This window comes from Phacochoerus africanus, chromosome 9 (assembly GCF_016906955.1).
Source record: "Phacochoerus africanus isolate WHEZ1 chromosome 9, ROS_Pafr_v1, whole genome shotgun sequence".
Classification (NCBI taxonomy): Eukaryota; Metazoa; Chordata; class Mammalia; order Artiodactyla; family Suidae; genus Phacochoerus; species Phacochoerus africanus.
The window spans coordinates 20,677,439-20,704,057 of NC_062552.1; the positions used below are offsets into that span (position 1 = coordinate 20,677,439).

The 26,619-nt window shown below is 42.6% G+C and overlaps 1 protein-coding gene and 1 long non-coding RNA gene across 3 annotated transcripts; one reads left to right on the forward strand and one right to left on the reverse strand.

Moving 5' to 3' along the window:
- Nucleotides 1-2,544: 2,544 nt before the first annotated feature.
- LOC125135519 (uncharacterized) lies at nt 2,545-26,567 on the reverse strand. The gene is made up of 3 exons (XR_007136988.1): nt 26,507-26,567; nt 8,893-9,459; nt 2,545-2,816 (listed from the first exon to the last, which is right to left on the reverse strand). It is a non-coding gene; the product is annotated as an uncharacterized LOC125135519 (long non-coding RNA).
- TRIM38 (tripartite motif containing 38) lies at nt 10,528-22,558 on the forward strand. 2 transcript variants are annotated; one of them, XM_047795746.1, is made up of 8 exons: nt 10,528-10,682; nt 12,345-12,395; nt 12,475-12,893; nt 15,434-15,529; nt 17,387-17,617; nt 18,782-18,804; nt 18,901-19,013; nt 21,873-22,558. In XM_047795746.1, exons 3-8 carry the CDS (start codon nt 12,483-12,485, stop codon nt 22,394-22,396), a joined length of 1,398 nt encoding a protein of 465 aa, XP_047651702.1. In that variant the 5' UTR covers nt 10,528-10,682; nt 12,345-12,395; nt 12,475-12,482; the 3' UTR covers nt 22,397-22,558. The 2 variants fall into 2 exon arrangements, with proteins under 2 accessions (XP_047651702.1, XP_047651700.1); XM_047795744.1 differs by having other exon boundaries at nt 12,345-12,893.
- Nucleotides 26,568-26,619: the final 52 nt, after the last annotated feature.

Below are 26,619 nucleotides of genomic sequence, written 5' to 3' on the forward strand. Positions count from 1 at the left end.
TGTTTATTACTTTTAGTTTGCTCTGGTGCATAGACAAATACACATACTCATAAAAACATGTCATTTAAAGGAAAAATAGGATTAAAGTATCCATATTATCTTGTTACCTACTCTTCACTTAATATTTTGTTAAGACCTTTATATAATATTGAACTTTTGTACATGGATAAGAGTGCCTTCCTCTTTAATAGCTATATAATTTTGTCTTGATGAATCATAATTTAACTATATGCCTACCTAAACCTATACCATTATAAACCACATACTTTTGATTACTGGTCTGATTATTTTCGTCAGATAATATCCTGGAAGTAAAGTAACTGGCTTGGTTGCAAACCTTACTATCAGATTGCCTTGCAGCAGGATCATCACTTCACATCTACAACAGGCAAGTCTCCAACAAGGTCCATGTGCTTGTAATTTATGCAATCCTCATTTCCAGTTCTTTTTATTTCTTTACTTTATGCAACATCTCAAGTCTTCACTAACCCTGTGTTGATGCTGCTGGGAGAACCAACTCTGTCTCCTCCAAAACAGAGCCAGAAGTTTCCTCTTAGAAAAACTTCCATCGATCATGATATCAATTCTCTCCAAAGTCATTTTCCACCTAATTTCCATGCATGACTTGGGTCTCAGGATAGGCAGCTAAGCCTAAAGTTTGATAACTGGATGTGTCTGAATTCTTGACTGAAGCTTTAGACCACATCCTGCCGAGCTCATTGCCCCTCAAGGCTTCAGCTGACTTTGTAGTTTTAACTTATAACCACCAGAGCCTCTTCTAGTGCAAAAACTCGTTCAAGGACTTGGTCTCCAGCTTGCCGGACTGTGGCAAATGTTAGTCTGAAGGACTTAGAAGGTATATCTCAGGATTTAAAGGCCCAATATCTTCCAACAATCAACTTACCACTTCCCAAGATTCACAGGGGAGATCGACAGTGGAGATGTTCCAGGGTCAGTGGCTGTTATGGAGGGGGGAGCTTCAGAATCACCTGGGGAGTTTTAGGAACACACATGCCCAGTTCCTCAGAAGCAAAGCTTAGGTATGTGGATGGCTGCAAAACTCCACTTAAAAAAAAAAATCACTGCTGCATCTCTAGACAAATGAGACTTCCTTTGAAATTTTTATTATAAAGCTTGGCCTTTAACCTAGTGGTTTTCAACCTTGGGTAAACATTCAAGCTGCCTGAGTAGCTTTAAAGAGCACTATTGCCTGAGCCAGACCCCAGAGATCCTGATAATTGTTCTTAAGTGTGTCGTGGGCGATGAGAATTTTGCAAGCTCCCCAGGTGATTCTAATGTTCAGCCTGGCTGAACATGATTAAAATTGTTGAAAACTTTCACATGGAAACTTTATTTGGGACAGCTGAGCTGGACTGTGACTTAATCTCCAGAAAAAAAAAGAGAGGCCACAGTCTCATTTCCCAAAGAAAGCCTTTGCCCTCTTCTAGATGTAGAAAGCAGCCCTGGATACCCTGAATCCAAAGCAGACCCAGGACAGATACTGTAGAAAATGCTGGTGGAAGGAGATGGAAGCCTAGGCTCTAGACTGTACCTTCTCCTATTCTCCCACTAATTCCCAGTGAAGTATTACCAAACTGAACACTATGCCAGTCAGCAAAGCAGAGCATGGGTGTGCGCATACATTCATGACTTTCTACACACAACATTACAGAAAACTATGATTTAACTTTTAGTACATATAACATTTTGTATTTAAGTATTGTTTTTACTACAAATTATATCTTGGAGAGAATGCATTATTTTGAACTGGATAAAGGCTCTCCACTTAATGATCCCCAGGTCCCTGACCCTGGGTTGACCCAGGCCTCTCTCTGAATAGAGCCATTGTAACTATTACGGTCAAAAGCCTGGTCTGGAAGATCTCTCCTCTGTTGCATTATCTTTCATGATAACGCAGTTTCATGATAATGAGTTTTTAAAGGGTACAAGCTAGGCATTTTATAGATAGATTTTTTTTTAAACTCACAACAAAAGTACCATTGAAGACCAAAGTTGTCTTGGCAACAGAGTTTGAAACAGGTGGAAGATACATAAAAAGCCACAGAAAAGGGTCTGATGCAAAGGCTGAAGACCTTATCATCCCAGCACTACTTTATCAGGTGTAGATCTAGGGACTTGTCAGCAGCACCTTCATGGCCCCCAAGGGCGTTAGAATGTTGGGGAGTCTTCCAAAGGGTGGGAGACTTCTGGGAAGAGAGGCTGAGAGTGAGTTTGGCTGTAGCTAAGAGTCAGGGAAGACTTTTAGTTCATCTCTGGTTGGAATCTGGTTCTGTCCGAGGGTAAGGGGTCCTTGGGGTCTGGACTTAGGCCGTATGGGCCCCTTCAAAGGTGAGAGGATTGGGTGAGAAGGAGGAAGAGCTTAGCTTGGAATGAGCAAACAAACAGGTTCATTCTCCACCTTCCCTCAGCATTCTGGCTCAGCGGTGTTTATGAATTTCCCCAGCCATGTAATCCCTCCTTAAAAAGAACACACAAAAGAGAGGGGAGGAGGGATAAGTGAGTTCTGCTGGATGCCTTACTATCTTCATTTCCATATTTATTTAAAACCAATCCTCCTCATGTAGTCCATGCTCTCAGTCCTGGAACTTCACTGTATTTACATAATAAGGAATTTTTTTTAATGACACTTGACCTTTCCACAAGAGTCTTTCTATAATTCCTGGACTCCCTTCTTCTCCTGATGAACTTTTACTTCTTCTTTAGAACATGGCTCAGAGGTTATCACTGTTGCAGAAGTGTCCAGGTTCTTCCAGGAGCTTCTTTGTTTCTCAGCCTCGATACTTTTTCTTACCTTGCTGTAACATTTAGAAATATAATTAACTTTTTTAAAATATTTTAAATTTATGGAAACTTTTAAAGGAAATAAATTATTTTTTTTAGTTGATTTATCCCTAGGGTCCAGCCTAGTGTCTACAATAAAAAAGCTGTTCAATAAATGCTCATTGTGTGAATACATGAATACATTTTAAAATGACTAAATGTTTGGACTTAATTTCCATTGTTGGTATGAACCATTTAAAATCATTCATAAGAGCCAGGTTAAATTATATTTCTTTAATATCGGTCAAAGAAGTAGTTATGCTTTCATAAAGGTAAAGCTATAGGGACATAAGCCACCAAAAATGCAAGAGTGCCATCTATTGGTAAACATATAAACAGATAAAGCACTAAGAAGTCAGGTAAAATATGTTTACTTTAAATAATGTGTCCCTTATGTAGCTTGTATGAAAGAAAGATGGAAGCAAAATTGACAGATATGTGATATCTTCCTGGAAAATATTTTGTCCTAGTAATTCATGCAAAATGTAATGATATTTTTATATACAAAAGAAAACAGTATAATACGAAACATTACACAAAATGATAAATTATTGAAATTTTTCCAACTTTGTCCTTCCCCCTTAGATTAGGAATAGAATTAGGATGCCAGCTATTTCAATTTATATTTCAATGTTTTATGGGAAGAAAAATAAAGGTTAATGTTAAATGTTAATTTTATAAGTACTCCAATTAAAAGGCACAGATTATTAGGATGGATAAAAATGCAAGAACTGAACATATTTTAGCTAGAAGAAAAACCCCTGAAATATAAAAACACAGATGAATTTAAAATAAATGTTTAGGCAAATGAGACTTAATTAAACTTAAAAGTTTCTTCACAGCAAAGGAAACCCTAAACAAAAAGACAACCCACAGAATGGGAGTTCCTGACGTGGTGCATTGAAAACGAATCTGACTGGGAACCAAGAGGTTATGGGTTCGATCCCTGGCTTTGCTCAGTGGGTTAAAGATCTGGGATTGCTGTGAGCTATGGTGTAGGTTGCAGACTCGGCTGGGATCTGGCGTGGCTGTGGCTCTGGCGTAGGCCGGCAGCAACAGCTCCGATTGGACCCATAGCCTGGGAACCTCCATGTGCCATGGGTGTGGCCCTAAAAAAAAAATGCCAAAAGAAAACCCACAGAATGGGAGAAAATCTTTGCAAATGAATCGACTGACAAGGGATTCATCTCCAAAATTTATAAACAACTCCTACCGCTCAATACCAAAAAAAAACCAAACAACCCCACCAAAAAATGGGCAGAAGATCTAAACAGACAATTCTCCAAAGAAGACATATGGATGGCCAAAAAACACATTTTAAAAGATGTTTAACATCACCCATTATTAGAGAAATGCAAATCAAAACCACTCTGAGGTACCACCTCACACCAGCAGAATGGCCATCATCAAAAAGTCTACAAACAATAAGTGCTGGAGAGGGTGTGGAGAAAAAGGAAACCTAGTACACTGTTGGTGGGATTGTAAATTGGTGCAACCACTGTGGAAAACAGTATGGAGAGTCCTCAGAAAATTCAAAATAGAACTACCATTTGATCCAGCAATCCCACTCTTGGGCATCTATCCAGAGAAAACCATGACTGGAAAAGACACATGTACTCCAATGTTCATTGCAGCACTATTTGCAATAGCCAAGACATGGAAACAACCTAAATGCCCATCTTCAGAGGAGTGGATCAAGAAGATGTGGTACATATGCACAATGGAATATTACTCAGACATTAAAAGGAAAGAAATACCAGCATTTTTAGCAACATGGATGGACCTAGAAATTATCATGCTGAGTGAAGTCAGTCAAACAATGAGACACCAACATCAAATGCTTTCACTGACATGTGGAATCTGAAAAAAGGACACAATGAACTTCTTTGCAGAACAGATACTGACTCACAGACTTTGAAAAACTTATGGTTTCCAAAAGAGACAGTTTGGGGGGTGGGGGGATGTGCTGGAGTTGTGGGATGGAAACCCTATAAAACTGGATTGTGATGATCATTGTACAACTATAAATGTAATAAATTCATTGAGTAATAAAATAAATAAATAAATGTTTAGGAAAACTTGTACCATGCAAACAATAAGCATAAAAAGACTGAAGTGTCCATTAATAACAGACTAGAGTTTAAGACAGCATTTCTAGATAGTGACATTTCGTATTGATGAAAGAGTCAGTTCATCAGAAAAACAGTCATAAGTACATATAAGCTTAACAACAAAGCTTCAAAATACATGATATAAAAATTTAAAGAATTAAAGGAAAAACAATTCTACAATCCTGGTTGGATATTTTAGTACCTTTCTTTTGGTGATGATAGAATAATGAGATACAATATCTGAAAAGTCACAGAAGATCTGAAAAAGCCTATTCATCACCTTGTACAAATTGATATTTATAGAACATTACACTGAATGTCTGCACCCATATTCTTTTCAAGTATAAGTAGTTATATTCATGATGATAGACCATATTCTGGGCCACTATACAAGTCAAATTTAGAGGGATTTAAATCATATAGATGATGTTTTCTGATCTCAGGAGAGATAAGTTAGAAATCAAAGAAAGTAAGATATCTAGGAGAAAACCCCCAATATTTAGAAATTAAAAAACATACTTCTAAATAATCTATCACCTTTAAAATCATAAAAAATACAAAATATTTTGAACTATAGAATAATGAAAATAAGGCATAGCAAACTTAGTGAGAGGCAATTAAAACAGTGCCTAGAGGGAAATTTATAGCTTAAAGTGTTTACATTAGAAAACAAAGACAGTCCAAAATCAAAGCCCCAGTCCTACAAAGGTGGTATATGCGAAAGAAGACACCCCCACCCCACTACTACCAATAAAAATGAGATCCCAAAGGAAAGTGGACTAGAAGTTAACCCATCTCATTTCCTGGTAACTGCAAGTCTGAGAACACTGGTGCTAAGGAGAATGGGGCACAAAGAAAAGAAAAAGAGAGAAAGAAATAGATAAATTATAACCATAAGCCAATTTTATTACATAGTTGGGATAAAATTTCACCTCACTTGGGCTATCAAAAAAAAAAAAGCAAAAAACAAAACCAAACCCTCCAGCCATGAATTGAGTTTACAGCCGTCAGGCAAAAGCAAACACAAATCACCTCTGGAGGAAAGCACTTTCATCCCAGTCCTTCAAACCACAGATCATCTTACCAGAACAATGAAGAAAAAAATAACAAACACTGAAACACACAGAATGGATTGGAGGGCAAGAAGCAAGAATAGATGAAGGCTGGAGTTCCCGTCATGGCTCAGTGGTTAATGAACCCAACTAGTATCCATGAGGATGCAGGTTCGATTCTTGATTCCTGGCCCTGCTCAGTGAGTTAAGGATCTGGTGCTGCCATGAGCTGCGGTGTAGGCTGCAGATGATTCCACATTGCTGTGGTTGGGGGGCAGGCGCAGGCTGGCAGCTAAAGCTCCAATTCGACCCCTAGCCTGGGAACCTCCTTGTGCTGTGGGTGCAGCCCTAAAAAGACAAAAGACAAAAGACCAAAAAAAAAAAAAAAGAATAGATGAAGGGCGACTAGTTAGGAGGTTTCAATAAACTTGTGAAAAGTGATGGTGCACAATTTGCGTCTATTTAAAGTGAGCTTATTGTAGACAACATATAGAGGGGGCTTGATGTGTGTGTGCGCATGTGGGTGTGCATGTGCATGTGTGTATTCAACGTGACAACCCCTGTCTTTGACCTGGGGTATTTAGACCATTTACATTAAATGTGATTATTGTTACGTATAGATTTAATCCTATCATCTTATTATTACTTTTTTATGTGTTCTGTCTACTCTTTGTTCCCTTTTCCCTCTTTATTCCCTTCTATTGAACAGCTTGAATTTTTTCATGATTCTGTTTTATTTATTTTTGTGGCTTATTAGCTATAATTCTTTGCTTAGAGTTTATAGTGAATACCATTAATTTATCACAATCCATCTTAAAGCAATATACTTCCACTTCTTACTCACTTTTGTGCTGTTACCTTGAATTTTACTTTTACATGTTATAAATCCCAAATTACATTGCTACTATTTTTGCTAAAACAGCCAACCACCTTTTGCAGAGATTTAAATAACATTTTTAAAAATGTTACCTATTTTTCCATGAAGTCATAATTTCTGGGGCTCTTTATTCCTTCGTCTAGATTGGTATTTCCATTTGGTATCATTCTGTCTATAGAACTTCCTTTAATATTTCTCATAGTTCTAATCTGCTGATTAGGTGTTTAATTGCTTTGGGCCATATAAAGAAAAAAAATTACAATATTTCAATGATGTTCTACAAATTTCAGCATATAATTTTGTTTTGCTTTTGTCAACTTTATTCCTAAGCATTTTGTTATTTTTGATGCTACTATAAATGTTTCCTTAATTTTATTGCCAGATTGTTCATTGCTAATATATAAACAATGAAATTTCATATATTGATCTTATATCCTGCAACCTTGCTGAACTCATTTATTAGATCTATATTTTTTGAATATGGATTCCTTAAAAATTTTTAGATACAAAATTGTTATTGGCAAAGACAGTATTTTTCTTCTTTCTTTCAAATATGAATACCTTTCATTTTCTCTTTTTTTCTCCTATTTTCCCCAGCTAGAGCCTTCAGCACAACGTTGAATAGAAATGGTAAGAGCACACATCCTTTTCTTGTTAGGTGTGTAATTACCAGCTGTTCCTTGGGCCAATCAAGGAAAACGGTCCTCTTTAAGTTCCAGCTCACCTCGAATCAGGTGTCAGTGAAACTGTCATCTGTGTCATGAGAGCTCTAGGTACAAACTATTCATGAAGGATGCTAAAACTTCTCTGGAGAAGTCCTTTGTTATGCTTATCACTCTGAATAGCTCAGAGAAGTCTCCTTCCAGGCTTTTAAAATTTTATTTGCTTTAACCTATAATCCTTTGTCCCCTCTTCCTACCTCTGGGTGTTGCTTCCTCTCTCCCCTTTGCTCAACTGGAAAATTTGTCCTCAAGATCACTTTTGCAGTGTGCTGTTATCAAATCTCTGCTACGCTCTCTTTCCCAGAGGCCTAGCTCTTCTCTTTCATTTTCATTCTCGCCCAGTCCCAATCATTAATATATTCTACAGGAGGGAGAGAGACAGTTCTCTGGGAAACCAGTAGCCATCATGGATTCTGGTACTTTCTGGTACTATTTGCCCTGTTAACTTGCCTACCACCTGCAACATATACAGACACAGACATACATGCACTGCTCACACACCATACTCCATCACACATATCACACAAATACAAACCTTGTACCACACTCCACACCTGGCACACACCACTGTACATCCCACAACACACCACACACACATACATATACATGCTACCAGATGCTACATCATAATATCACTCACACACACATACATTACACACTACACATACCATACACCATCACACACCTCACATATCACCCACACCACACTACGTACATTACACACACATGTGCGTACCTTCTATGATGTGCTTTAGTGCAGCTTAGAAAGCCTCTCTTGTTTAACATATACCACTATATCTGGAACTATTCTAGATACTTGAGATTCATCAATGAAAAGAATTGACAAAACTCTCTACCCTAATGGAATCTGCATTCTTATATAGAAGGCAGACAATAAGCAATAAACAGCAGAGTTCCCCAGTGGCGCAGCTGGTCAAGGACCCAACACTGTCACTGATATGGCATGGGATCGATCCCAGAACTTCTGTATTCTGCGAGTGTGGCCAAAAAAAAAAAAAAAAGCAAGATGGACTTAAATAAAATATTCAGTAATAAGTGCCATGGGAACCATAGAAGGCATGGGAGTGGGTGAGGGGTGCAACTAGGTGGTCAGAGTAAGCCTGGCTGAGAAGACACCAGAAGGAGTTGCAGGAAGGCACCTTAGGGACACCCAGAAGGAACACCCAGAGCCCAGGCCTTTTTAAGGAGACCCCAGTGACCCACTCCCCATTCTGGGGCTTTAGCTTCCTACAGCCCAGACTCACAGGGTCAAGCCCAGCCTCACTTACTGGAGGTGATGTCTCCCCAGGGGGAGCAGCTCCAATTAGTGTCTGTCTGGGCCCAGCTTTGAGGAACAAGTCTCTGCACAAAGGCTCACCTACATCCTTCTCGCCTTCAAGACCCACAGCTCTCTGTGTGAACCAGTCCCTCCTTCATGCAACGGAAACGGGTGCAAGATGGGGCAGCTTGTCACAGGACAGATGCTGGCATGAGGTTGATGCTTTGGTCTTGTTGTTGTTGCCTGTTGGTAGCAGTAGTTTGTTTACTTGGTGGCATTCACTAGCTTCCTTTTCTTAATCCTTTGACAGGACACATTTGGGATGAGCTGGGTCCAGAGTCGCATCCACAACAATGAAAGTCGTGGGAATCTGCACAGAGTCTGCATCGGGTCAGGGATGCGGGGTCTCATTCTTTCTCTTCCGTCTGCATGCGGGCTGCCTTGGGAGTAGATGTGTCCTGTACCATGTGTGGGGCCAGCTACCACAGGACATGCCAGGGCACTGTGAGTCATCTGGTGGCAAAACGGCCAAAGGCTCTGTGAACAGCCAGGAGGATGCAGTGCTGAAGAGAGACTCCTGTTTGGGTGGGAAGAGAGGAAGCTGTTTCACAATTTTGCCTCCAGCCTGAGCTGCTGAACCAGCAGGACTGTGGCTGCATCAAGTTCCCCCCAGTCTCCAGCTGCAGGTCCAATGCCCTGAGCACAGACCATGAACTTCCAGGGTCAGCAACTGACCCACCCAGCCAGGGGCCCAGGAGCCCAGAGTTTATCCCAGGCAGCTCTCAGAATCCAAACTTAACTTCTCCTGCCTGTGTCCTTAGCCGTCCTTACTGGCTCCCCTGGGCCACTGCATGTATTTATTTCCTAAGCAAACACTTACTGTGCACTTATCACAAATACCTCTTACACCTAAGGTTATGTATGTGGCAAGGTCTTATTTTGAGCTAGTTTTTTCACATTAAATAATAACTCTAAATTGGGTGGGCCCAGTATTTTTGCTTCTATTTTGAACTGGAGAGGCTGGAGCTGAGGCACTAAGTACTCAACCCTAGACCCCCAGAGAGCACTGAGCAATGCTCCCAGCTCACATGGCTCTCAGCTGAGGCCACTCACTGCTGGGCCATTAGTGGCTCCGTTTGCTGTCCTTGGTGCCCAACTCTGACTGTTGATAAGGATGAGAATCTTTCACAGGGACACTGAGGAGGCAGATGAGACAGGACATCAGGGCAAAGAATGGGAGACTGCCTGGAGAAATTTTCTGCCATCAATGAGCCCCATTATGGTACCACCCCTTTTTTTTCACCACATCCTTCAGAGCAGTTATAAAACAACAAGCAGCCTAAAAATAGCAAAACGTAACATCAGCCAGGGAGGTTATGAATCCCAAGGGGTTTGGTGGCAAAAGCAGAAAGATCTCAAGTCAGAGTCTGTGAACTCTGCAGACTTCCTGGGTTTAGATCCTCTGTGCTAGAGTCACAAAAGAACTTCCTGAATTACCAATCCATCCCTTTTACTGCTGTAAAAAAAAAAAAAAAAAAAAAAGAATATTTTCTTTAGCATCTCCCCTCCCTTTCAGCATAAGCAGAGTGCAAAAGAGATAGGCATTTTCACTGGTTTCCTCCTTAGCTGGGCAGAGCTCCGCCTCCCACAGTAGTTTCACTTCTGAGTTTCTGTAGCCTGCATGAACTTCCTGGCTGCTACGGAGGGATCTAGCAGAGAGTGTGTGACTATCTGTGGTGACGGGAGTGGAAAAGGTCCAGGCCCAGGTTTTCTTGGCGGAGGGCTAGGAGACATGTGCATGTGAGTGTGTGGTGGTGGGCGGCCGTGGGGCGGGTAGGGGTTGTTTTCTGAGAACAGAGCCTGCTGGAACTCTGAAAATGGCCAGGCCTTGGCTTCAGAGCTCTCACACCCTGTCCGCTTTCTCCTTTCCCACCCTCCACATCCACTCTCAGAAGATCCAGGGTGTGAGGTGAGTGAAGGCCCAGGACAGGCACCCTCGGGCCTCAGAGGAGGGGAGGTAGGTCCTTCTCCCCAGGAGCACAGTATCCCTGGCAGAGAGGAGCCTAGTGGACCTTCTGGGCAAGATAACCTGCCAAAGAACAGATGTCTCTGGAAGAAATTCTCTGTGGCTCCATGAGCCCAGTTCTACTTATTAGAGGGAAATGGCCTCTCCAGTAACTTTGGCTGAATACCTGCTCTTAATTCTGATACTGTCACTTCAAAAGAAAGGTCACTGTCTAAACTTCCTCCAGCCTCCACTGCCCTCCCTGACCAACTGCCAGGAGTAGGCAAGCAGGGAGCAGGGCTGGGGTTCCGAAGCAGCTGCAGCAGTGGGTAAAGGGCTGACTTCTTCACTCCTGGTCCCTCCTTCAAAGTCTCTGGGTTGTCGGGTCCTCACTGAAGGACACCAGGGGTCCAGCACCCAGGGTCCCACAGAAGCCCTACCTTCCCCATCTGCTTCCTATGTCCCCACATCCTGGCTTCTGCAAACTCCCTGTGCTCCAGTCACCCTGCAGTTCTCCTGAGAGTCAGGTCCTGCTCTGGAGAAGCAACAGTTAACCTCCCTAGCTCTCCAGGAACTCTGCTACCCATAACCAACCCCTTCTCTTCCCCTTTTTTTTCTTTTTAGGGCCGCACCCCCGGCATATGGAAGTTCCCAGGCTAGGGGTTGAATTGGAGCTGCAGCTGCCTGCCTAGGCCACAGCCACAGCAATGCAGAATCTGAGCTGCATCTGCAAACTATACCACAGCTCGTGGCAACGCCAAATCCTTAACCCACTGAGTTCGGATCGGACCCACACCCTCATGGATACTAGTTGGGTTCTTAACCTGCTGAGACATAAACGGAACTCCCCCAGCTTTTTCTAATTCTCTTTCTGTCAGGTCAGGGAGGGCTAATAGAGTTCCCTGGTTCTTCTGGATGTCTTTTTTACTTTCACTATCACCCTGATTGTGTCTCCACTGGGGATTTTATTAAGCTGGTGTCTATGGTTCTTTGTGGGGTAAGAGTGGGAGTTTAATTAGAGTCAAACTGGATTGTTTCAATGGAATCCTTCATAGACCACCCAGTTACCTAAGTGTCATTACCAGTTACAAGGAAATAATTCTGGTACTAGTTATTCTCAACCTTTATTAGAGTGGGAAAGAGTCTGACAGTCCCTCACTGAGTTCTCTCTCTTGCTGCAACTTTGCTGAGGAGGCCTACCTGGTTTCTCTCTCTTAGCACTTAGTCCAAGAAAACTTTTCACAATGATGGAGTGTTCCATATCTGGGCTATCTTAGCTATCCATCACCTGCAGCTATTAAACAACTGAAATGTGGCTAGTGGGTGTGAGAAAGGAATTTTTAATTCTATTTAATTGTAATTAATTTAAATAGCCACAGGTAATAATGGCTACCATACTCTACAACAAAGCTACATTGTACACATTTTCTAAATTCCAATCTATTCCTTTTCTCTAGACCTCATGACCTGTGGAGGCCAGTGGTAGCCAGTGCATCACAGAGGCTCAGGTGAGGTAATTTCTGAACATGGTGGGAAAATTCTGGCTGCTTCTTCTCTGCCTCTAAATCCAATATTGGAGCTTTTCAGGAAAAGCCATGGCCTCAACCACAACCACCAGGAAGATGAGGGAGGAAGCCACTTGCTCCATCTGCCTGCACCTCATGTCTAAGCCGGTGAGCATCAGCTGTGGACACAGCTACTGCCACTCGTGCATTGTGAACTTCTTTGAGAATCTCTGCCGAATGCAGCCATCGCTGGAGACATTCTCCTGTCCCCAGTGTCGGGTGCCATTTAAAATGTCAAGTCTCCGACCCAACGTGCAGCTGGGAGGCCTCATTGAAGTCATCAAGGAGATGGACCAGGAAATGTCATGTGAGGAACATGGAGAGAAGCTCCATCTGTTCTGTGAGAATGAAGGCAAGCTCATCTGCTGGCGCTGTGATCGGGGACCACAGCATAGAGGGCACGCCACAACTCTGGTGGAAGACGCGTGCCAAGGCTACAAGGTAAGTGGTGGGCCAGAGGGGTTTGGCAAGTACCTGGCCTCATGTTGCCCCTCACCCCGACTCTGAGACCTGAGATTATTTAGCCTGAAACCCAAGATCAGGATCCTGGAGTTAAGTTTTCATCATGTCATTCTTATGAGGGGTCCTCACTGAATCTGGTCCTAATGGTCTATCCTGACCGGAATGGTCAGACTCTTGTCCCTATCCAGTCTCACTTTGATGAACTTCTCCCTGCCCTCGAATGCCATGTGCTCCAACACCCACGTGCATGTCCTATTGCCTAACACTCTGTATGTAATCTGGGAAACCACAATGTACAAGACCATGGGATAGAGTCTGAAAACACAGGGGACAAAGACACATCATCTTGGAGGTAACCTATAGTTTAGTAGGGAAGACAAACCAACACAAAGGCTGCCTGGAGTCCCCTGGTTTGGCTGATTTGGAATGGGGCAATTTCCCCAAAAGTGACTCCAGAAGAACACATAAAAATTAACCACATATAGAAGTGTGGAGAAGAGAGAGGGGATTCCAGACAGAGGGGCCCGCATGTGCAAAGGCCCAGCCCTGGGAGTTTACCTGACTTGCTGTGACCAGACCAGAGGGTGTGTACAGGAAAGGCAGGTGATCTCATGGGAATGGAAATCAGGGCCCAGAACCTTGGAATCAGGGCAGAGTCTAAATCCTAGCCGAGAGTAGTCCTGACCACAGCGGGGTTTTCATTCAAAGTGAAAGATGAGGAGTTCCCGTCGTGGCTCAGTGGTTAACGAATCCGATTAGGAACCATGAGGTTACGGGTTCGATCCCTGGCCCTGCTCAGTGGGTTAAGGATCCAGCGTTGCTATGAGCTGTGGTGTGGGTTGCAGACGAGGCTCAGATCCCGAGTTGCTGTGGCTCTGGCGTAGGCCGGCAGCTACAGCTCCAATTAGACCCCTAGCCTGGGAACCTCCATATGCCGCGGGAACAGCCCAAGAAATGGCAAAAAGACAAAAAAAAAAAAAAAGTGGAAGATGAGACTGACATTAAAAAGAGCATTCAAGTGCTGATAAAATGAAAGGTATATCGAGGAGCAGAATTTAGACTATTCCTGTAAGAAGGACGAAGGGAAGAGTTTTAGGTCAGACTCAAGAAGGGGAGTAGAGGATTTGGAAATGGTCATGGAGGATGAAGCTGAGAAAGAGGTTTTGGGCAACTCCTAAGTTTCTCACTCAAAAGCATGCAAAGGAAGGCTCCCCTTTATCAGTGTGAAATGAAGGAGTGGGCATAGCCCTACTGCCTTTTATTCCTTTTCCGCCTGGCCTAGATTTGAGAAAACTGACCCCAGTGTGAGCTCCTTGTTCCCTTCCCTGTGAGGTGGAGGTGATCTTCCACTTAGGCTCTGGGTCCTCCATCAGGGCACATCAGTACTGACCCCACTCAGCACATGGCAACTCTTCCTAAAACTCCATGGAACAGCTAATTCAGTAATGGGGATATTCCCACTGGAATTATTTCCCCACCAAGTAAAAAGAAAAGGAGAAGCATGGAGTGATGATTCTAAGCCTCAGGAGTCAGACTGCCTAGTTTGAAATCTCAGTTCTACTGCTTACTAGATGGGTAACTTTGAGCAAGTTTTTCAATGTCTCCATGTTGTAGTTTCCCCAACAGTCAATGGAGATAACAACAGTTCCTTCCCTCCCCAACATACATACATATAAGGCTGTTATAAGCTTTCTGGACATTAATACATGTAAAGCTTAGAACAGCACTTCACACATAGCAAGGATGATAGAGTCTTTTGCTAACAAGCTCCACAGAGCCCTTTCTTGAGAACACTGGAGAATTAATGAGTATGCTTATTGGGTTTAGGACAGGAGACAATTGTCTGTGAGTACTGACCACAACTAGCAATTTGGTTAAGCTTAAACTTGCTTCCCATGAAAACATGAGAAACTATCTTGAAAAATAACCTAAAAATTTAATATGGATACTAAATCATTTATCATTCTTCAAAAGATACCAGAGAGTCCCTCCTCCATTAACTGTTTCTAATAACTTCAGCTGGCATCCTGGTCTTTCCTGCCCGACTCACCATAATACATACAAAGTTCCATGTGTGCCAAACACTCTGACATCAGTTCTGTTTGGGTCAGCATATTATTTCATAAAATCTTTTTAGGTGATTTTTATCTTGTTTTATGTGCAGCATTTTCCTGGCAAGACTGTTAGTGGTAGATGTAGCTCAGGTTCTAGGTCAGGAGAAGAGCTGGAATAACAGCTCAACCACCTACCAGTTATAGTGTCTTGGGCAAGTTATTCATCCCCTTCCTAAACCTCAGGTTCTCCTGCACAGAAATGATGTTAAAAAGCCTACTAACTGCTCAGACCTGCCAAGGGGATCCAATACGTTACTGCAACACAGCCTGCAGCAGGCTTCCTAGCAAGGTGTAAGGACTCAATCCATATTCAATGTTATTCCAATAGTCTTGGATGTCCCATAGGTGCCTAATGAAGAGTTGTCAAGTTGAATAGACTTTATTTGACCCACTATTTTCCTTCAGGAAGAGCTCCAGAAAGCGGTGACACAACTGAAGCAACTGGAAGAGGAATGTATGAAGCTGAAGATGTTCACGGCAAAGCAAATAACTGAATGGAATGTAAGAGTTTGGGTTTACTGATCTCAAGCAATTTTCCATCCTAGGGTTTGGACATAGGGGATGATCGGATGAAACCTAGTGATGGCTTGTTCTCACTAAACCAGACCAAATAGATAAAACCCAAAGCAGCAGCCACTTTTTGTTTTTATGTTGCTTGTTGTCTATATTGATGAGAATTTATCTCCAACCCTTTTAGCCTTTCAGTATTAACGGCCAAGATTCTGATACCTCCGTCAAAAGAATCAGAATTGACATGCCTATTTACCTAGAGCCATTTTTGACTAAGTTTCAATTTTTAAATATCTCAAAATGCCTTCCTGGTTTAAAGACCTCATTAACTTTATTGTCTTGGCACATGTACCACAATACAGGGTATGGTTCTCAGCCACAGGTTCAGAAAACAACTTTTGTGAGCACTAAGAAAACAGAATCACTCCAGGTTGAGATTTCTGTTACTCAAACTTATGAGGCTGATGGAGGAAATCTATTTGATTTATAAGGAGGATCAAAGTGCTCCAAGAACCTACAACTTGCCACTACAGACTTTAGGTCTCTAAGACCATTTCTGTGGCTGGCCAGCCTCTTCATGATCAGAGAGCATTCCTTTCTGGAAATATTTACGTAATCCATCAGCTTGCAGTCAAATCCCACAGGCTGGTGATCCATTTTGCCTCTTTCAGAAGTCTCTTCCAACTTTCCAACCTCTCTGCCCTAATCCTTTGCAAATGGCTGTTAAATTTGAACTCTCAGAGGACTCTAACTTCCAATTCTCTCATTTCTGGGATCTTGGGCAGTGGAGAGGATCCATACATATTGTAATATATACGGAAATCCTGATAATGACCCTTCTACTGCAACATCACAATCATTGAAACACTGCATGAGTAAAGAAAGCAGTAACGGAAATTGCAATTCTTAGCTCCCCAAATGAAAGCCGAGTCACACAAAATATATCATTTGGTTTCTATCAGTCTTACACGTAAAGATGAGTAAATGGACCCTGGGTTGGGGGATGAATATTTTGCAGTTAACTATGATAAAAGCCTGCTACTCAGCCCTCCTGCTGCTGAGAATCATGACTCTCCTACTTGCCTGGTTGCCTTAAAGTCCAGCCGTAGTGATGCTCATTATAAGCTTTTGCTTTAGGAAATTCCCTCAGACTCAGAGCTACCTTCTTATATCCCAAATAAAAACTCATTTTTAATCTTTGTAACTGACAAAGTGTTTGACGTTGGCTCTAGTTCCATGAATAAGTTACCCTCTCTTTTGTATCTTGGCTGAAGAAGGAAATTAATCAGGTGACTATAAAGAATTGTGACATCCCCTCCACACCTGAGTACCTGCCTCCTGGGGATGAATCTGCAGCAGGGAATTTGGAGAAATTCATGCCTCAGGGGAAAATAATGTTAAGGTAGCCGTTTTGTGTATGCGTATGTTAAGATACATGTAACAAAGTCTAGGGCATTAAGTACTTCCACATTGTTATGCAGCCATAACCACTATCCATCTCCAGAACTTTTTCCTTACCCCAAAGTGAAACTCCATTGAACAATAACTCTCCATTCCTTCCTTCTCCCAATTCCTGGTGACTACTATTCTACTTTCTGTCTCTATGAATTTGACTCGTCTAGGTACCTCATGTAAGTGGAATCATTATAAAATATTTTTTCTGACTTATCTCACTTAGCATAAAGTTGTCAAGATTCATCCCTGTTGTAGCATGTATCAGAATTTCATTCCTTTTCTAAGACCAAATAGTATTCCACTGTATCTATATACCACATTTTGTTTATCACTTCATCCAGCAATGGACATTTGGTTTGCTTCCCCCTTTTGAGAATACTTTCTTGACTCTAGGAGAAGATAGAGATTCAGAAACAAAAAATCCAGTCTGACTTTAAGAATCTCCAGAGATTCCTCCATGAGGAAGAGAAGTGTTATCTATGGAAACTAGAAAAAGAAAAAGAGCAGACTCTGAGGAGACTGAGGGACAATAAGGTCCATCTGGAACAGCAGAGCCATGAACTCCAGAGCCACATCCTGGAACTAGAGAATAAATGTCAGGGCTCAGCCCAGAAACTGCTTCAGGTAAGGCCGTGCACTTGAAGAAAGGACAGAAGGCATCTGCTTCTGAGCTTTTAGGAGGATGGTGGGAGAGCATGGGAAGCTTAGCAAGTCCTGCTTGTTTTACTCAAAAGGGGCACATTAGTGTAGGGACTTTTTTTTTTTTTTGGCTGCCCTGTAGCATATGGAGTTCCCAGGCCAGGGATTAGATCCAAGCCACAGTCTCCACCTAAGCCACAGCTGTGGCAATGCCAGGTCCCTAACCCACTGTGCTGGGCTGGGACTGAACCTAGGTCCCAGCATTCCCAAGATGCCGCCCATTCCATTGTGCCACAGTGGGAACTCCAGTGTAGGGAATTTAAAGTAACGTTTCTTTTAGATATACATCAATATTTGCAAGGTAGCCTCCACAGTCTAGAGTGCCTTAATGTGAATCAGAAAACTATGGATATGGTGGGTTTCTTGGCCACATGGAACCATGGGATCACTTTTGCTACCATCTGCATCTGTCCCATGTTCACAAAACCTTGACCATCAAACTGTCTCCTGAAATACTCCTCCACATGAGGGGATGATAAAGTAGGGAACCACAATGAGGGATAACCTTCTCCCTGATTTGCTTGTAGAGCCCTCCAGAGCTCATCGGGGGCCTTCTTTCAGCTGCACAACAGATACAGCCCATTAACATAAACTCTGACTGGAGCTGTTTATTCTAGCTCCCACTAATAGAACTGTAAGATCAAGGATGTAGAGTGACTCTACCACCATGGAGTCATTGCTGCCCAGTCTCAGGGGCTATCTGTGGATTCACCACTATGGACCTTTGTGATGAGTGATCTCTAATATGGGTTTACTCTGTATGCAATTAGGTCACTGAAAGCAAGTCTTTCTAGAGGGAGCAGAGGCAAAGCCCCTGGTCTTCCTCCCTAAGCAGCCCACACAGGTACATGTGACTACAGACACTGCAGCCCTGACAGATCTCTGCAAGGAAGATATCAGATAAACATCCTAAACTGTTAACTATCCAGAGGCCCATATGGAGATCATTCTATCTGGGTATCCATCAGTATCTAAGGCTAGGGTCACTCGCTTCTTTGGAAGGAGTGTTTATAGAGAACAGCCCCACATGCCATGCACCATGATATACCAATGTCCCCACACTTACCTCTTGTCGTTGTTTCTCCATAGGATGTGAAAGACACTTTGAGCAGGTGAGTCCTGTATGGATTGCAGGAAGGAAGGGGTGTGGGTATATGGAGCCCAATAGATTTACCACTAAAGAAGTCTTGGCCTCTGCTTATTCTTAGGAGTTGGGCTGTGAAGTTAGACAAACCAGAGCCACTCTCTTTGGACCTTCATACTGTGTGCAATGTTTCTGAGCGTTACTTTGATGTGAAGAAGATACTAAGGAGCCATCAAGGTATGTGAAGAAGCCCTAAATGCTATGGGTAGAAGGGGAACCACGTTCACCACCTGTCCCTTGGCAAGTCCACAACCAGAGAACCATTCAGGGATTTTCAATGGAGCGGTCACACTCCCTTGTCAGTTTGCCTCAGTGCATAGACAGGGACATAGCACACTGGTTATCTGTGCAGATCTGCCAAATTCCTGCTCTTTCATTTATCAGCTGTGTCACTCCACGCAAATACCCACCTCAGTTTCCCTGGCTGGAAAATGAGAATATTTCGCTGTATTGGGTTATCATGAAAATTAAAATATGTGTAAAGTATTTAGCACAGAGGCTGGGACATAGTGTTTACATAGTGTTACTATTTTGTTCACTTCTCAGAGCAATGCAGGAAAAGTAGGTGAGTATAATGGACTGTGGTTCATGTTTTAGAGCCTTGACCCAGATAGTACAGATGGTAAATGTTAAAACCATGATGAAAACCAAGTTTTATCAATTCCAAAGCCTGAGCTTCCTGCTCCCTTAATTCTCTTAATCAGTGCTTGCTATATTTCTACAATCTCTTATCCACAACTAGAAAATTCAAAGAGTTCTGAAAACTCGGTTTTTTTCATAACTTTTTTGGCTGCAAAATTGGCCCTAGACCTGAAATTATTTGGTGTCTGTATTATCTATTGCTGCAAACACATTTAGTAGCTGAGAACAACACACATATATTATCTCACAGGTTTTGTGAGTCAGAAATCTGGACACTGCTTAGTTGGGTCCTTTGCTTAGGGTCTCACAAGGGTGCAATGAATGTGTTGGCCTGGCTGTGTTATCTGGAAGCTAGACTGGGGATGAATCTTCTTCCAAGCTCACTCAGGTTGTCGGGTGAATTTATTTCTTTATGATTATGGGACTTAGGGACCTGGCTCCTTGCTGGCTGTTGGCTGGAGTCTGCCTTCAAATCTGAGAAGTCACCCCTTAGCTGCTTACACATGGGCCTCCCAACATGGCCAATTACTTCTTCAAAGTGAGCTCAGGCGAGTCCCCAGAACAAATCTGCCAGGAAGATGGAGGCTTACTGAATGACATATAATCACAGCTGCCAGCCTATGCCACAGCCACAGCAACATGGAATCTGAGCTGCATCTGCAACCTATGCAGGTCATGGCAATGCCAGATCCTTAACCCACTAAGCAAGGCCAGAGATGGAACCCACAACCTGATGGTTGCTAGTCGGATTTGTTTCCGATGCACCACAATGGGAACTCCTCCTAATTTTTTTTTTTTTTTTTTTTTGTTTCCCACCTATGGTCTCCTCGAGTGCTTCCCACTGGCTTAACCCATAGCAGGCAGAGGGCAGGGAGCCTGGTTGATGTGTCCACAGGGATTAGCCTTCCTGGACACAGAGCAGGCTGGAGAAAGACAGGGAGTGATTTGGACGGATGGATGGAGAACATCTAGCACAGGAAGTGTTTCCTAAGACTTGATTTCCCTTATTTCCACAGTCCACCTTATTGGTGTTTAACCCAATAGTTTATTAATTCTCGCTTGGAACACCTCATTGCCACTTTTCATTTCTATTTTTTTTTAATTTTATTTTTTGTCTTTTTTTTTTAGGGCTGCACACAGAGGTTCCCAGGCTAGGGGTTGAATGAGAGCTATAGCTGCCGGCCTACACCACAGCCACAACAACTTGGGATCCGAGCCCAGTCTGCGACCTATACCACAGCTCACGGCAACGCCAGATCCTTAACCCATTGAGCAAGGCTAGGTATCCAACCTGCGTCCTCATGGATGCTAGTCAGATTCGTTTCCGCTGAGCCACGATGGGAACTCCTACTTTTCATTTTTAAAAACTGCATTGCTGGCCAATATCAAACTTCATCATTTTCTTTTCCTGTCTTACTCAACTCTAGTCAGATATTTTTCATATATATTTATCATCAGTGTAATATCTTATTCTAATCCCTATGGAATATTATCTGAAGCAAGAAAGAAGGGCTTACATTTAAAAGTATGGGACTAGGTGTGTTTTCTGAGGTCTTGGTAAAATTCTGGGATTTCTAGTAACAGGCTATGACATTAGCTGTGTCATTCAGTGTTGGAGGTTATTAAGTCAAGATGGGGAAGGGATCATTTCTATTTCAACATTCCTTGGGAGTTCCCGTCGTGGCGCAGTGGTTAACGAATCCGACTAGGAACCATGAGATTGCGGGTTCGGTCCCTGCCCTTGCTCAGTGGGTTAACGATCCGGCGTTGCCGTGAGCTGTGGTGTAGGTTGCAGACGCGGCTCGGATCCTGCGTTGCTGTGGCTCTGGCGTAGGCTGGCAGCCACAGCTCCGATTAGACCCCTAGCCTGGGAACCTCCATATGCCTCAGGAGCGGCCCAAGAAATAGCAAAAAGACCAAAAAATAAATAAATAAATAAAGTTCCACTTAAAAAAAAAACAAAAAACAAAAAACATTCCTTGATTCCTAGAAGTCCTACAAGGGAGAGGAAGGGCTATGGAGAAAAGAGTAACCGTATTAACTCTGGTTAGTTCTGCTACTTGGCTTCTCTGGGTGATGATGTTGAAGACGATGGTGATGATAATAATGTCATTATTATTACTTCCACTCACTGGGCACTTACCATATGCTAGGAATTCTACCAAACACTAAACATACACTAGCTCATTCAATCCTCCCCACCGTCTTGGTAACAGATACGATGATCTCTACTTTGTATTTAATAAAACTGAGGCTCAGTAAATGACTTGTCCAAGCTCAGAACAGCTAGCAAGAAATAATGCTTGGGTTTGAACATAGGCTGGTTTTATTTCAAATAAATTGTACTCTTAGTAACAAATATCATGTCTTTTTTTTTTTTTTTTTTTTTTCCAGTCAGTGTGACACTGGATCCAGATACAGCTCATTATGAACTAGTTCTATCTGAGGATCGGAGACAAGTGACTCGAGGATCCCCCCAGGAGAATCTTGATAGTTCTTCTAGGAGATTTAGTGCCTTACCCTGTATCCTGGGCTGTGAAGGCTTCACTTCAGGAAAACATTACTTTGAAGTGGATGTGGGAGAGGGAACTGGGTGGGATTTAGGAGTCTGTATGGAAAATGTGCAGAGGGACACTAGCCTGGTGCAGACGCCTCAGTCTGGATTCTGGGCCATCAGACTGTGCAAAAAGAAAGGCTATGTAGCGCTTACCTCTCCTCTAACTTCCCTTCAACTGAGGGAGCAGCCCCTGGTCGTAGGGATTTTTCTGGACTGTGAGGCTGGAGTTGTATCCTTTTACAACATGACTACTGGCTCCCATATCTTCACCTTCCCGAAGGCCTCCTTCTCAGATACTCTCCGGCCCTATTTCCGGGTCTATCAATATTCTCCTTTGTTCCTGCCTCCTCCAGATGAGTAAGGAAAGGAGCAAAGTCTCCTTTTGGGCTTAACTGATAGAGAAGATAATCTAAATTCTATGGGGGTAGAAACTTGGTCTGTTTTCTTCACTGTTATTTCCCTGTACCGATAAGAGTGCTGAACTTTTAGTGGATGCTTAATAAATCAGAATTGAATAAATGGCTATAATGACTGTAAAAATACCACATATGGTCAGCCTGAGCTAGGGGAAAGCAACCTCAGAGCAAAGGCCATGCTTGGTCCTCTCCTTCCCTCTCCAGTGGGCTCAGATCTTTGATTTCCAAGAGTCTTTGGGTGACCAGGATGGTGATATCTCCCAGTTTGTTTGATGCCATTTCCACCCATGGATGGGGGACCGGGGGAAGCTGTAACTGTCCCTGTCAACTGTAGAAAAGAAGAGGAAAATCAAGATGACAGGGACTCTTCTAGCCACTGACATCTAGAATAAAAATCTGAGCCGTAGCCTTGGATTATGCTCTAAACTCACAACAGCTAGCAAGAAACAATGCTTGGGTTTGAACATAGGCTGGTAAGTCTAGATGGCTCAGCGTGAATTCTGCCTGAGCAGTAACCAAGTAAAGCATAAGAGAAGAGTTAAACCTGGCTTACAACAAGATGTTTCAAATGGGAAGGAGATTAAGAGTAAAAATGAATTTTCATGGGGGATTCAGTTCTGGAAAAGAAGGTGATATTTTCCAGACTGTGCTAGATCCAGCTCTCTTGAAATATTTTAAAATCTCAGTCAATAGTTATGGCTGGCATGATTGTTGGCAGTCTTTATTGTATTGCACATATGACCAAGTGAACCTTAACTACACCCAGGTTTACTTAGAAAAATATATTCCAGAGTTCCCGTCATGGCTCAGCGAAAATGAATCTGACTAGCATCCATGAGGAAGCAGGTTCAATCCTTGGCCTCACTCAGTGGGTTAAGGATCCAGCATTGCTGTGAGCTGTGGTGTAGGTCACAGGCTCGGATTCCACGTTGCTATGGTTGTGGCGTAGGCCAGCAGCTACAGCTCCGATTAGACCCATAGCCTGGGAACCTCCATATACCATGGGTGCAGCCCTAAAAAAAAAATATATATATATATATATATATATATATATATATATATATCAAACCTAATTTATCAAACCTGAGGTGACTAATGACAGGACCATGGTGAAGTTGGCCAAAACACAAACATTAAGGATGACCAAAAAATGTCACACAACTGCGAAATGCTATAATGATTAATAGTTGATACAAGAAATGATGTTTTTTGATATTGAGGTCCTGTGACACCGATTCTCTAGGAGTAGGGGGAATGAAGCAAAAGAGGTGTTTTGGGGTGTCAGAGGCATGGTTAGGCCTCCATCATGAGGAAGACAGAAAAAGTCAGACCATCACCCACACTCCCTGTCAGCATTCTCCTAGTCATGCTCCTGACAGAGGCTGGTTTGTAACTAAAAAGTGAAGGGTAGCAGAATGTACCACCCTCAAAATATATCACTTCAGCATAAGAATTATTTTGAGCTGAAAGCAATTGAGAAAAACAAAAACAAAACAAAACAAAACAGATCTAAGAAAAGTTCTCTGTCCTCCTATTGGCCTAAAAGCAGGACAGAGACTTGTAAAAGTGTCCCCCACCCCCTTTCTGCCAGGAAAGACAGAAGTTAATTGTGGGCACAACTCAGATCCTTATCAACCCAGAGAGGTACTAGAAGCAGCTACAAAACAAATCTTTCTAAAATTAGTCCTTTTTTAGGGTTACTTTCTCCCATGTATTTGTCTCCTCTCAATGTGCCACCTAGAAAGTTATTTTCCTTTGTTTTGTCACTTGTCTAAAAATCTACTGCTCTTTTGTTAAGAAGCAATATCATACCAGCTTCTAACTACATCTTTGGGTTATTCATCCGAGTATACATGTGTCTAGGAAAAACCTCCTGCTTCTCCTTTACTCTCCCACGATTCCCATACTCACAATATTTCACTTTACGTCTGACAACAGATATGTTTTTTTTTTCCCCACACCAAGCTGGGTGTCGCACAATTCAATTCAATTCTGACGTTAACTGGAGTTAGAGCAGACCTATTGGTTAAGGACTGAGCCCCACAAGACTGTCTCCATGCCCCCTCACCCCATTCAGAAGCCAGTTGCAAGTCCAAGCTGTCACCTACGCTCCTGACTGACTGGCTATAAAGTGGAGGTTTCTATGATTCCTCTTTGGGTTTGATTATTTGTTAGAATAGCTCACAGAACTCTGAGAAACACTTTGTTTACTGGTCCATTATGTTATAAAAGATACAATAAAGGATACAAATAACACATGAAAAGATAGAATAAGGTTCAGAAAGGTCCCTAGCACAGGAGCTTCTGTCCCCATGGAGCTGGGGTACACCACCCTGCCAGTACATGGAGGTGTTCACCAGCTCTAAAATTCTTCAAAGCCTGTACTTTGAGGATTTTTATAACAGCTTTCATCCCCTGGGCATAATTAACCTTAATTTAACCTCCAGCCCCACTTTCACTCCCGAAGGATGGGAAGTGAGACTGAAAGCTCCAAGCTACTAACCATGACTTGGTCCTTCTGGTGATCAGCCCCCATCCTGAATCCAGGAGCCCACCAAGAGGTGTCTCATCAGAACAAGAGACATTCCTATAATCAAGGAAGTTCCAAGGGATTTAGAAGCTCTGTGCTAGGAACCAAGGGCAGAAGCCAATATATATATTTATGTATTTATATATTTATATATAGATGCCCCTTCCTCATACTTTTTTGACACCTCCTCCCCTGGTAACTACATGAAGGATTAGGTATAGTGGAGTATATGTGATGCTGTGGCAGAGAACCAGAGACACAGTTAGGCCACAGCAGGAGGGACAGATAGGATAGCACTTGAGGGAGGCAGAGGAATACAGACCAACCCACACAGAAAGAGTCTGCTCTTAGGTCAAGTCCAAACGTCTCACCATGGCCTAGAAGACAAACTGGGCCCCAGACTTTGCCTTTCTGGATTAATAATCTGTTCTTCGTACTTTTCACTTCCAGATACTTTGCCTTCTCTTTGGCTCTAGACAATGCCAAGGTCATTTTGGCCCCAAAGCCTTTGACTATAATGTGTTCTACTCTAGCTTCAGGGTAGTCTTTTGCTTATCTGCTTTTTTTTGAAGCTAGGTGAGCTCATTCTTTCTGATCACCAGCTGGGCAGACAGGAAGTGTGGGGGGAATTAACATCCCAGGAGGGGAACTTCAACCAAAGAGGGATGGCGTGGATGGATCAAATGAATTTCATGGGAATAATTCTGAGACCCCGTCTACACAGTGCCTCAGAGGATATGCGTCAAAATGGCAGCATGTGCTCACTGGGAACCAGGTCAGGAATGCACCTGTCATTACCTTTTCCATAGTCTTTTTCATAGTCTTTCATACCTTTTTCATAGTCTTTCTGTTCCAGAACCCCATATTCTGGGGTCACGTCCTAGTTACCAACTTTACCACATCCAGGTCTGAGCTCAACTTCTCAGACAGCATTCACTGCTACCTCTGCCTCTCCCCGGCTTCCTGTATATAAATATGGAAATAGCTATAGATATCTACTGCTTCAGTTAACAGATATTTGCAGAGTTCCCACTGTGGCACTGTCTCCACAGTGGTTCAGGTTGCTGCTGAGGCGCGGGTTCAGTCCCTGGCCCAGGAACTTCCATAAGCTGAGAGTGCAGGCCAAAATAATAATAATGAAATTTTTAAAATTCACATTTATTGTGGAATACTATGAAATACTCCCAGTTCTAAGGAATGAACACTCCTACAGTGGTGGTAGATCACTTTCCTCATATATATATTTGACCTCGCTTTTTTTTCTTCCTATGTGAGCTTTCCTCCACGGCACTAAAAAATGTTAATTTGTGGTTTTTTAAATGACTGCAGCAATTTCATAATCACACATGCATTCAAGTGGTTTCTTGCGATAATAGCGGTTAAATGAACATCATTGTATATAACTAGGTTTTCACTTCTCCTGTTTTCCTTAGAGCTGATTTTTGAAAGAAAAGTTCCAAGTCACAGCATTTGAACACAATTTAAAGTACTACTTTATCTCCCTACTTCCCTTCCCCTCACTTACCTCCTCAGTTTCCATAGCTCTCCTCATCTGTGATTCTTAACCCGAGATTCGGTTGCTCAGGAGACGCTCGCGGAGAGCAGCAAGGCAGCAGGGTTTGCGAAGAGGACCGGGAC

Bases quoted from the DNA above. Each gene is read 5' to 3' on its own strand.
- TRIM38 (XM_047795744.1), top strand. From the start codon at position 12,483: ATGGCCTCAACCACAACCACCAGGAAGATGAGGGAGGAAGCCACTTGC. The intron at 15,530-17,386 runs GTAAGAGTTTGG...TCTTGACTCTAG, and splicing joins AGCAAATAACTGAATGGAAT to GAGAAGATAGAGATTCAGAA. The intron at 19,014-21,872 runs GTATGTGAAGAA...TTTTTTTTCCAG, and splicing joins GATACTAAGGAGCCATCAAG to TCAGTGTGACACTGGATCCA.